At 37.9% G+C, this 12,242-nt stretch overlaps 2 protein-coding genes across 3 annotated transcripts; both read left to right on the forward strand.

The window, feature by feature from the left end:
- The first annotated feature begins 1,352 nt into the window (after nucleotides 1–1,352).
- Nucleotides 1,353–3,391, forward strand: LOC131016182 (sm-like protein LSM2). The gene is made up of 3 exons (XM_057944810.1): nucleotides 1,353–1,725; nucleotides 1,815–1,973; nucleotides 3,019–3,391. Exons 1-3 carry the CDS (start codon nucleotides 1,723–1,725, stop codon nucleotides 3,136–3,138), a joined length of 282 nt encoding a protein of 93 aa, XP_057800793.1. The 5' UTR covers nucleotides 1,353–1,722; the 3' UTR covers nucleotides 3,139–3,391.
- Nucleotides 3,392–3,930: 539 nt separating this feature from the next.
- LOC131016183 (uncharacterized) lies at nucleotides 3,931–6,795 on the forward strand. Of its 2 annotated transcripts, XM_057944811.1 has the most exons (7): nucleotides 3,938–4,152; nucleotides 4,728–4,879; nucleotides 4,970–5,103; nucleotides 5,201–5,415; nucleotides 5,510–5,716; nucleotides 5,947–6,027; nucleotides 6,364–6,795. In XM_057944811.1, exons 1-7 carry the CDS (start codon nucleotides 4,022–4,024, stop codon nucleotides 6,596–6,598), a joined length of 1,155 nt encoding a protein of 384 aa, XP_057800794.1. In that variant the 5' UTR covers nucleotides 3,938–4,021; the 3' UTR covers nucleotides 6,599–6,795. The 2 variants fall into 2 exon arrangements, with proteins under 2 accessions (XP_057800795.1, XP_057800794.1); XM_057944812.1 differs by lacking the exon at nucleotides 5,947–6,027 and having other exon boundaries at nucleotides 3,931–4,152.
- Nucleotides 6,796–12,242: the final 5,447 nt, after the last annotated feature.

Consider the following 12,242-nt stretch of genomic DNA (forward strand, 5'->3'; position numbering starts at 1 on the left):
GAACTTTTACAACTCAAACTAAACAATCGTAGCTAGGAAACTGAACTAAGAAAATAAGCAAATTAGAAATAACAAGGAAGCTGGGAAGAAAATACAACGAAATAAACAAACGTGAGAATGGCGTCGAGTCGAGATGAATCTCTTCCCGCAAGAAGATTATCGCCCCGGTAGTGCTCACGGTGTTGGCGAATCTTCCCCAAAGGTAAAACGACGACGTCTCGTTGGATGTAGCACCACAATCCGACGAGCTCCGGCGAACGTAATGGGATCGAGAACTGAGCAGAATGCAGTGAGAAAAAGTGAGCAATATGCAGATTTTCGTATATCATGCTTATGCACTAAGACCTCTATTTATAAGCCATTCACCATGAGGGGAATTCAATCTGCATAATGGGAAATTAATCCACTATGTAACTGTCTGGATGTTACAACATTGAAGTTAGCTGCAAGAATTCAAAAGAATTCAAATTCTGAATTCAAACACAGTGTGCAGTTTCGAAACTGCCATGCCATGTTGCTGCTTCTGCTTCTTCAACGTTAATAGGGCTTGGGCTGATACAAAATTGGTTGGGCTGGAGATAAATAATAAACTGTTGGGCCAAGAATAAAATTTAATCAAAAGCCCAAAAGTATTTTGTCCAAAAAATTATATAGTTTGGACCCAAACACCACCCAAAGCACCAATTGCCAAGATCCAAGTATTTTGTCCAAAAAATTATATAGTTTGGACCCAAACACCAATTGCCAAGATCCAAGTCCTTGGCCGCGGCCCGTACCCGACCCGACCCGACCCGCCCGCCCGTCCGATCGATCGTCGGCGGCGGCGCGCGAGGCCAAGGCCTTCATCCAAGCCCACTAGCAAGCCCACAAGTTATTAACTCCATGAGCATAGCTATTCTTATACAAGAGTATTCTTCCCTTGTTTTCCAATGTGGGACAATAACACTTCACAAGTGTTATTTCCCTTCTCAACATCCAAACTTTGATATACAATATCTCACTCACCGGAAATCGATTTTGAGACTTCAAGTATACCACGTTCATCTACTCGAGACGTAGATTAACATCCACTAATTATTTCAATTAAATAACAAATATTTAATTAAATAATTAATTTCAGAAATGGTCTAAAAACCATATTTCCAACAATACCACCTTCTTTAATATTTTATCCTTACCTCTTTATTTACAAAAAACCACTCAAAATTCAATCTCAACCACACATCTCATAAAGTGGTGGGATCCTTTCTCCACTACATCAAAATCATCACCAATTTTATTAAATCCTGTGTCCAGACAATTTTACATAATCTTGGCGGACGGAGGGAGTACAATTTATAAAAAGTGCTCCACCCAATAACGCCGCCAGAGTTGAGATCCCTTCTTCCCTATCAGTCTACCACCTCATTTTTCCAATCTGTATGTCACTCATCGCTGGTTGTTGTTGCCCTCCACCTTGTCCTTTATCTCCCCCTATTTTCAAAGCTATTTATCTCTCTTTCTAATTCTTGTTTTCTTCTACTTTATTAACACAAATCCCTTACGAAAAATTCGAAATGGGCGATAGTACAAATAAGAGTTCTTGAAGGATATTTATGAACTCGGAGAAAACTTTTGGGGTCCTGTCTGCAATATACGAAACTTTTGAGCCCAATTACTACTCATCGAGCAGCTTTTGAATCTCGCAGCGCAGGCACAGACGCAGTGAAACTGAAAACCAATATGGTGGATTTCTTCTCCTGCTGGTTCCACTTTTCTGATTTTTCAATTGCGGATTTAACCTATATTATTTGGTTTTCTCTTTCAATTTGCAGTTGTTCTTCTCGTATTTCAAGGATTTGGTGGGGAGAGAAGTAACGGTGGAATTGAAGAACGATTTAGCGATTAGAGGGACTCTACATTCAGTGGATCAATATCTCAACATTAAGCTGGAGAATACTAGGGTTGTTGATCAAGACAAGTACCCCCATATGGTATTACTCTCTCTCTCGATTCCTTCGTATTCTGGGATTTAGGGTTAAGTGAATGATATATATAGATATTTGGTTTTTCGTTATATGCTTTCTGGAATTTCTTGGGTGTGTGTGGTTGGGTTTAATTAGGGTTTTAGGGTCACTTTCTATTTCTAAAATTCCGATCTATTTTATTTAAATATGAAGCTTGCACTTTGGGTTGAAATTAATGGTTCTATATATGCATAAGCCACAGTATGTCGGAATTGCAAGATTTGGGAGGTTTGAATACTTCCACGTTGATACCTGTTACTGAATAAGCAAGGCCGAAGCTTTTTTCTCTACAAGTAGGATAATCTGAGTTGGGTATGAGCTAAACGTTGGTGCCTTGTGTTTCCATTGTTGTGTCTTTAGCTTGTAGTGAATTACTTGTGCCCTGGAACTTTGATGTTTTGTTGGAGAATGAGGATTCCAGTTCTTGTATGTACATACTTTCTTTCAACTGTCGAGCTGTAAAGCTGGTTTCTTGGTTTAATACTAAGCATTTAGCTTCAGAAAATTTCATTAAAAACCTCTATCTGATGTGTTTGTAATTGTAGATTAATCGTTCTTAATTTATGACGGAACTAGTGTAAATATCAGTTACAGAAGCATTGTCAAATTCCCATATTTGCAAGTGTTTGTATAAATTTTCTATGACGGTGACCTTGGGTGTGTATGTTTCATTGCATCTGAAATCAGTAAACTTGCGATGCCATCTCTGAATATTCATCGTCAGTAACATGTTTAAGTGTCATAATTTAACATCTGTGGCTTTGTTCTGTGCTTGTAATGGCTATTTGTGCATCTGTAATCTATTGATTTCTCCTTGTTAATTTTGTTTTTTGAGATGATAATTGAATATTTTCATTTCACAAACCTCTCTTGATAAGGCGCCATGCTATTTTCTTAACCCTGATATATTTGATTCCCTAAAGTTATGCTATCCATTCATGCAATTCCATGTGTTATCCATACTATCTGGCGCTTCTGCTCAAGAAACATACTTTTATTCTACTTTTTGCAGCTTTCAGTGCGAAACTGCTTCATCCGGGGATCTGTGGTCCGATATGTCCAATTGCCACCTGAGGGAGTTGATGTCGAGCTTCTGCATGATGCCACCAGAAGAGAAGCACGCGGTGGCTAACTCTCCTTGATGTTATGAGCTCGAAGCAATGGATTCTTCGTCACAAGACAAGATTGGAAGACTTTTTATTCCTGCATTACTTGGAAAGATTTCTGTGCGAATTCGGGCACATGCTATTTGGTAGACATTATTAAGTTGGAGTAAGCTAGGGCTAAATGTTGAATTTCGTCGGTTGATTGTGATTAGTCTTGCAAGTTTTTGTAATATAACCATGAATAGTGGCTATGTGTTTACATCATTGTCTCTTATTGCATGCCTTGCCTCTTTCACCACATTTTAGCTACGTCCTCAATATGGAATAAGTATCGTATTTTGGAGTTCTGCTGAAAAATGATGTCAAACTTGACAAGTTATTAAAAAATATTATAAGTGCGTAAAAATATTACAAAAGCAAAATAGAGTCAATATATAAAAATGGCTAATTTGTTATATTAAAATTAAAAGTTGTCCATGCATAAAAAATTTAAAAATTTAACCACTTTTTATATAAAAAAAATCAAATTTACTCATATCATTAATTTTTCAATATAATTTATTTTCTTTCTTTCTTCTCTTTCCTCCCTTTGCCTCCATTACCGTCGCTCACTTCAGTGAATCGCTGTCCCCATCCTTGTCGAGCTCGTCATCGCTCTCCTCTTCTTTGAAATATCTTTTTATTTAGATTTAAAGAATGGAGAAGATGTAATGTTGAAAATGAATATGGTAGTACTATGTTTTAATTGGTTAAGATTTTTTTAAAATTGCTCACGAAGGCAACCGATCACGCCTCAAAAACAAAACCCAACCTAATAAATGTCGTTAAATAAATAGAAATGAAAAAATAAACTGCTAAGCAATATTGAGATTTATAAAAAAATGCATTGCTATTCGAGCGAGTAAAAGAATGGAAGCCCAAATCGGGCAAAAAGATTGGCATTGCTCCCACGTGTTCAAAATTTCCATTTTTCTTCCTCATTCCATTTCCATGGATTCTATCGACAATCTTTCCAAAACCCTAGAGACTTCGTCGAAGAGGTATGCTTTCTATATTTATTTCTTCTTAATCTCCATTTGTTTTATCTGTTTGGATTTTTTCACCTCAGCTTGTTTTATAGGAAGAATACGTGCAATTACTGACAAAATTTCCTGAAAAAAACGGCTAGATATGTCTGATAAAAATGTTGACAATCTCTCTCGTTCAAATACGATGATCACATTGTTTTGTTGCTTAATTTGACTATAATATTATTCATTAGCTGATGCTGGTAGTTTGAGTGATTCCTCTCTTGTTGCAAGATGATCACCAGCTCCTTTTTTATTTTATTTTACTTTTTCTTGATGGAATTTGTTGTTGTAGGCGTCTTATTTTTTAGGAGTTAGTGGATTCAGAATGTTGTGAATATGATCAAAGGACCAATTCAACCTTTATACGCTGCATTCATTAAAAAATAAAATTTCGAAAGAGTAATTCAGATTTATGAATGCAATTTTTGTCTCAGCGAATTGTTCCACTATATTGTCAAAGCGATTGTAGATCAACTTATGCAAGTATCTATTGATTGATTTATGGATTGAAGCAACCAGCCATTTAAATATTAGTTTGATTTCAGGCATAGATGTGCAGCATGTTTCAAGCAATACAAGAAAAAGGAACATCTTATCGAACATATGAAGATCTCATATCACTCTACTCACCAACCTAAATGTGACATATGCCAAAAGCATTGCAAATCGTTTGAATCATTGAAGGAGCACACAACTGGTGAATTCGCATTATTATATTTATTGCATTACACAGTCAAGATTGGTTGTGATGGTCGTTTCTCATATTTTTTTCCGTGTAAACACTTAGGCCCACTTTCGAAAAGGAAATGCTCCGAAGTTTTCTCCAAAAGAGGTTGTAGCCTTTGTATGAGAATTTTCGAAAGCTCAGTTTTCCTCAGTGAACACCAGCAAGTGTGTCGCCTACCTGCCCCTACACCCTTGGTGAGTTAGAGATACTCTACTATCATACATAATTATGACAACAAATACTCTCATCATATTACTTTGCAGATTTAGCAAGTTCTTAGCTTGTTTGCAGGGACTTTGCACGGAATCTCAAATCTACGATCCTCCGTTAGTCATTGAACACGAGCGTGGAAGTCGTCCCGAGGCTGTTGCTATTGATTGTGCAATGGTTGGTGGTGGAAGTGACGGATCACTTGATCTGTGTGTGAGGGTATGCCTTGTCGATGAGGATGAGAAACTTATTTTCCACACTTATGTTCTGCCTCAAATTCCTATTACCAATTATAGGTATCCTACTATCTCGTGTTTTCCAGTTTAAACTTTATCTTGGCATCAATGCTTAATCAGTTGCCCGCCGTGCTAAACAGAAGTCTTGCTTTAGGTATGAGGTCACGGGGATTACAGAGGACCATCTAAAAGATGCCATGCCGCTTAAGGAAGTGCAAGATAAGATTCTGTATATTCTCAACAATGGAGAGTCGATTGGGATATTACGCTTGAATGGTGGAAAGGCTAGAGTTCTTGTTGGTCATGGCCTCGAGCATGACTTATATCGCCTAAGAATGAATTATCCCGATCATTTACTTAGGTGAAGTTACTCTATGCCGTTAAGTATTACCACTTTCATGAACTGCTAGAGAAATTTAATGGGTAGTTTGTGCTATTTGACGTGGTTCAAATCATCAGTGCTCTTTTGCTAGTTAAAATCAGTGTTTTTGCTTTGACCTGGTACAAACAGGGGGCAAATATCATTACATGACTGAAATGTCCTAAAATTAGTGTTTAAGTTATGCTCATTTGTTTCTCTTTCGCTTGTAGAGATACAGCGAAGTACCCTCCATTAATGAAGACGAATCTCGTGAGCCACTCGCTTAAATACCTAGCCAACACCTATCTTGGGCAAGTTCTCTTTTATCTTGATTCATATTGGCATTTCTATACAAATGTCAAGATATTGTCTAATCTCATAGACGTCATTTTCTTTCACATCTCATTCCACAATTCATACTCATAAATGTTGGAAAAGATAAACCCCAATTCCTTGAAAAATTTAGAACATGAATCTAGTGACAGAAGATTGCTATGGCTTGATATCTACTGAATTCTGCACGAGGGCCTCATTTTATTCATGTAGTGACTGACATGAAAATATGCACATGCGCACACACATACTCACTCACACTGATGCAGAGGCCTACAGTTTGTAGCTCATGTTTGGCTTTGGTATATTAACAGGTACCATATGCAGTCGGAGTTGCACGATCCGTATCAAAACTGTGTATCTGCGATGAGGTTATACAAGAGATTGCGCTCCCAAAAGCACCCAACAAAAGCAAAAGAGCTTCTGTTGACTTGTCGGAATCGGACAAATGGTTATGATTCATTCAAGTACAAGGAAATTGAGAGTATGTCTGCAAACGAGCTCTTTGATATCTCAAAATCAAATTATAGGTGTTGGTGTTTGGATTAGCTGCAAGCAGGGCCGGCCCTGACATTCTGGGGGCCCTAGGCGAAAGGAAAAAAAAAGGCCCCCTAGAAAATGAAGCTTCATAATTTTATAGCAAATTTGAGATAGCTGCATATATAACTAACATTATTATAAAGTGCAATAAATCATAAATTAATGATCAAATAATTATACAAATAAAAAAAATATTTTGGGAACAATTATCAATAACCTCTTCAAGAATACCCCATGTTTAAAGTATAAAATTGCTAATACATTTAACCTTTTGTGAGATACAGTAGAATGCAAATATATACTATAATTTTATTGATTTTAATTTTAAAAAACTTCTTTCTACTAAAGTTACAATAACAAGTATAGTCTCTTTTTTAGGGGACAATTGCCACATTATAATCAACAATATTCTATATGCAATAAAAATATTAAAAAAACAATCTAAAATTTTTAATAGGATTAATATTAGTGGACTTGTATTTATTTTGGGGTCCCCTAAATTTAGGGGGCCCTAGGCCCTTGCCCCTTTGGCCCTATGCAAGGGCCGGCCCTGGCTGCAAGTATGCAACTCTGCCAAATCTTTCATTGTGAATATTTGTGTTCGTTATCTTCCAGTCACCTAAAAAGGCCAAATAGTCAAATATATCATAAATCAAATACTCTCTTCGTCCCATTACAAATGTCTCATTTTCCATAATGAGATATCCCATTACAAATGTTTCATTTCTTTTTATGCAATATATTTTCTCTCTATACCTAATGGTTAAATAATTTTCAACAATTCACTTTATTTACTTTCTAAATATTTTTTAATCTCCGTGCCCAAAAGTAATTGAACATTTTGTAATGGGATTGAGGGAGTATATTATAGTACTCCCTCCGTCCCAATAAACTTGTCCCACTTTCATTTTTGGGTTGTCCCAATAATCTTGTCCCATTTCCTTTTTAGGAAAATTTTAAGAACTAATTAATTTCTAATTAAACACTATCCTAATTAATCCCCCTCTAAACCCTAATTTATCTCTCTCTCTCCACACTCTCTTGCCAGTTGCTCCCTCTCTTCTCTACCCTTCGACGCCTCCCACCTCCATCCCTCTGTCCTCTCGCCGCCCTGCCGCCCTCCCACCTCTGCCCTCTCGCCTCTCGCCGCCTCCGCCGCCCTCCCATCTCCATCCATCTGGCCTCCGCCGCCCTCCCACCTCCATTCACCCAGCGCCGCTTCCCTCTTTTCCCCTCTGTAAATCTGCTTCCCCCTTTCCCGCTCTATTCCGGCACCACCGTCCGCTCTGTTCCGGCGCCACCGCCTCCGCCTCTCGCCTCTCGCCTCTTCGCCTCCACCTCCGCCCTCTCGCATCCAACGTTCGAGCCGCCTCTTGCCTCTTCGCCTCCGCCCTCTCGCCTCCACCGTTCGAGCCGCTTCCGCCCTCCTGCTTCATCTTCTTCGGCCGCTTGTGTGTGTTGTTGTTAGGTGTTGGGCGGCGGCGGGCGGGCGTTGCTCTGAATCTGAGATCTGCGCGGCGGCGGGCGGGCGGCGGTGGTGGCGTTGCTCCGCTGCGCTGAATCTGAGATCTATGTGTGTTTCTTTAATTTCTTGAATTTCTATAAACACTTCTTGAATTTGGGGGAAATGATGTGTGTTAAATTTTTTTGTTGGTTGTTTGAATGATGGTGTTTAGGGGGTGAAGAGAGACAGACGAGGGGAAAGGAAGGATGCCGGCGCCGGCTCGCCGGAGTTGAGAGCGACGGCGGCAGCATAATTTTGAAGAATTAATTGTTGCTTTGTTAATAGTACTTAAATCAATTAACAATATAATTAAACATGTGGGTCATACAATTTAACCTCTAATACAACTCTCCTTAATACCCGTGCCGAAAAGAAACGGGACAAGTTTACTGGGACGGAGGGAGTATTTTTTTTTTGGCACAGTAACGTATATAATACAAATTAAAGTGAAAAGAAATTACAACCCAAAGTTAGGTGATAATTGAACCTAAAAAACAATCATTAAAGAGCCTTTTTGGTTCAACATAAAAACAAGTCTCTTAAGGTCTCAAATTTACTAGTACTTGAGTTAGAGGGTGAGTTATAAGGTCCTTCAAAGTGTTTAATAAAATAAGCTCCTAAAAAGTTTATAAGCTAAAATAAGCTCTAAGAGCTTATAAGCTCCCAAAAAATAAGTTCTCATATCCAAATTTATTTTTTCATTATCTTATAAGCAACACTCATTTTACAAAAATAACTCAATCATGAATTTTTATTTTCATCATATATCATTTTATTTTCATATCTCTTCGATTTTCTCTCTCTAACAAAGACTTTTCTCTCTCTAATTAAAAAATCTCTGTCTAGCTTATAAGCTTAATTATCCAAACACTTTTGTAACTTACTATAAGCTAATAGGAAACTACACTTTATAAGCTCTTTAGAAAATTCTCTTTCTAACTTATAAGCTCTTTATAAAATTTATAAGCTCTTTAAAAATTTATAAACTCAATTATCCAAACACTTTAAAAATTTATAAGCTAATAAAAACTACACTTTATAAGCTCTTTAGAATAAGCTTACTCAAACACCCTCTAAATTTCACAGATAAAGTTCTCTACGATCTTTTATCAAAAAAAAAGTTCTCTACGATCTAGATGATTTAAAAGAGCGGACATATAATTTTACATCTTTGTATATTGACTGTGACTACTCTAATAGAATGCAACGACTAATTTATACATATTTTATTTAGATATATATAACTTATGTCTGTATGGGAAGGGCTACGGTATAAACATTTCTTAACATATAAAATAAGAAATAGCTCAAATGCATGAATTCTATTTACAACACGTATGAATTTGTTGTGTAAATATATGAATTGCGAAAAATAAATTTTTTGTTACCTATGGGGTTCGAACTCGGGATCATAAATTCATCCAACAAGGTATTGAATCAATCGTAGATCTTGATGATCTAAAGGCTGAAAATGATTTCTATTTTATATTCTAAAAGATGTTTTTATTTCAAAATATCCCAATTCTCATTTATTTGTAATTATTCTCCATTTTATATTTTAACTATATAAATTATAATGATTAATGATATATTTGCAATTCCCTATATATATTAGGAAAATTGATTCATCCTATGCGGCACCACAAGATCCCACCATTTTAAAATATCTCAATTCTCATTTATTTGCAATTATTCTCCATTTTATATTTTAACTATAATGCTGATACCCGACGAACCGAACTACAATTTCAAATTGGAGACAAGGTTTTCCTTAAAGTATCACCCTCGAAAGGGATCGTTAGATTCGGTGTTAAGGGCAATTTGAGACCCCGTTTTGTATGACCTTATGAGATCCTTGAAAGAATAGGTCCCGTAGCATATAGGTTGGCGCTGCCACCCAGCTTTGGAAATGTCCACAATGTGTTCCATGTGTCACAGCTGAGACGGCATGTGTTTGATCCTAAACACGTAATTCACCAAGAGGAAATTATTCTTAACCCAGACTTGACGTACGAGGAAATACCTGAAGCCATTTTGGACCAAAAGGTGCAAGAATTGAGGAATAAATCGATCGCGTCAGTCAAAATACTTGAGGACCAGATGAAAGAAAAATACCCAGAACTTCACTTAGGTATGCAAATTTCGGGACGAAATTTTTGTTAAGAGGGGTAGTATGTAACAACCCGCTCTTTTATCAGTAGTTAATTCCAGTATTGCGTGTTTATTTATCTATCATTTAGTAAATGAAGCACTTTATGAATTCATCTATGTTTCGGAATTTCGTATTTTGGAAACAGAGTCACTACACTAGCAGTATGCATTTATTTATCTTCGCGTGTTTAAGACCGCGACGTGAATCTTCGAGTCGATGAATATTTATTATTCGAAGTTATAACCAACTTAGCAAAGTTGTGTTATTTATTAATCAAGATGGAGTTTATTTCATATTGTTACTTAAGTTGAATTAATTCCGACTTTGAAGCTAATTAAATCTACGGATTTAATTTAAGTATTAGAATGACGAACGAATTAAATCTATGGATTTAATTTAGCAATCTCGATAATACAAATACAGAACAACCAACACTGAAGGATTTTATTTGATCACATCACATTTTATTTAGATTACATTTTGAGATCACATCACAACTTTACAAAAGAAATGAAGAATGGAAAGGTACTCCCTACGGTTTACACTCTACCGCATTCTACTCTACACCTGCCAACATCCAAAATTAAGGAAAATGAAGGAAAATGATGAAAAGAAAAGGGTGGAGAGACGTATGCTGTAGCAGCAGCAGCTCCCCCCTACTCCCACCTGCTGCATCCCATCCCACGCCATGCAGTCCAGCCATGCCCAAAGTACACCTAGGCTGTCATCTCAGCCACACTACAACCATGCCCTCCATTTAGCACTCAAGTGCACATCAACCAAGCTCCTAGTATAAATTCACTCTTCAACCCTTGAGCCACCTCTTCCTCCTTTCAACACTTAGAATTTTCGGCAGCAACAGCAAGAAGCTTCATCTCTCTCGACGCCTTGCACGGAAGGGAGTAGAGCGAGATTCTTGCTGCCAACTTGAACAAGGTAAGACTCGGCTTTAATTCCCACTCTTCGCCATGTTTCTTTCCACCTGTTTCGACTAAAGAACAGCAGCCATATCATTCTCAGTTTGTACCTCGACGCTCGAAGAAACGAGAGAAAAACCATGGTTCTTTACCCGACCAAAGCACGCGATATACCAAGGTAACCTTCGACCTCAGTTGCTACGCTTGTCGACATGAATCACGCCCGCAAAAATCATGATTTACATGCTGAACACGAGTGAATAAATGCATGGTTAGTCACGTCCTTGTAGAACCAACATCATGTAACTTTCATGAAATATGAGAACTTTAACTCATAACATAGACGTACGTGAACAACCACAGCATGCTCACTTAGGTAGAATATTAAGGTCTGTGTTTTACACGAAGAAGTCCGTAGGTTTTACACTGAATCGCTGAGTGAGAATCGAGATAAGAAAGGAGAGTTCTGGTTTTGGAAACTGGAGTCCTCGTCGTTCATCCCAGACCAGACCAGACCAGAGCAGAGCGGAGAAAATGCCAGACTAGAGAAATGGTCTCGCCAGAGAAGTCGTTCCTCGCCAGAGGAATCACTTCGCCAGAGAAGTCGTTCCTCGCCAGAGGAATCACTTCGCCAGAGAAATGGTCTCCGCCAGAGAAGTCACTCTCGCCAGAGAAGTCGTTCCTCGCCAGAGGAATCACTTTGCTAGAGAAGTCACTCTAGCCAGAGAAGTCGTTCCTCGCCAGAGGAATCACTTTGCCAGAGGAATCACTTTCACCAGAGGAATCGTTCCTCGCCAGAGGAATCACTTCGTCACAGAGCTAACTCAGCCAGAGCTGACCTCCAGAGCAGAAAGCGAAGAAGCAGAGCAGATCGCGAGGGAGAGAGAGAGAGAGAAGAGAACATAGGGTGTTTGAATCTTTATTATTTTCTTTCCCTTGCTTACACGAAGGGAGATTATTATATTTTACTGGCAGTTTAGAACACCCTAATGAGAACGAATCAATACAGTTAATTACTTGACTTCATGGGACGGAACCTAGTTGGGTTAATTGTTTAATAAACAAGGACTAGTGATAAAG

Source organism: Salvia miltiorrhiza, chromosome 3 (genome assembly GCF_028751815.1).
Source record: "Salvia miltiorrhiza cultivar Shanhuang (shh) chromosome 3, IMPLAD_Smil_shh, whole genome shotgun sequence".
NCBI classification, from domain to species: Eukaryota; Viridiplantae; Streptophyta; class Magnoliopsida; order Lamiales; family Lamiaceae; genus Salvia; species Salvia miltiorrhiza.

Excerpts from the sequence above, each read along its gene's own strand:
- LOC131016182 (XM_057944810.1), top strand. Across the intron at positions 1,974-3,018 it reads AAGACAAGTACCCCCATATG|CTTTCAGTGCGAAACTGCTT; the intron begins GTATTACTCTCT and ends TACTTTTTGCAG.
- LOC131016183 (XM_057944811.1), top strand. The coding sequence starts at position 4,022 with ATGGAAGCCCAAATCGGGCAAAAAGATTGGCATTGCTCCCACGTGTTC. Across the intron at positions 5,104-5,200 it reads TACCTGCCCCTACACCCTTG|GGACTTTGCACGGAATCTCA; the intron begins GTGAGTTAGAGA and ends GCTTGTTTGCAG. Across the intron at positions 5,717-5,946 it reads TATCCCGATCATTTACTTAG|AGATACAGCGAAGTACCCTC; the intron begins GTGAAGTTACTC and ends TTTCGCTTGTAG.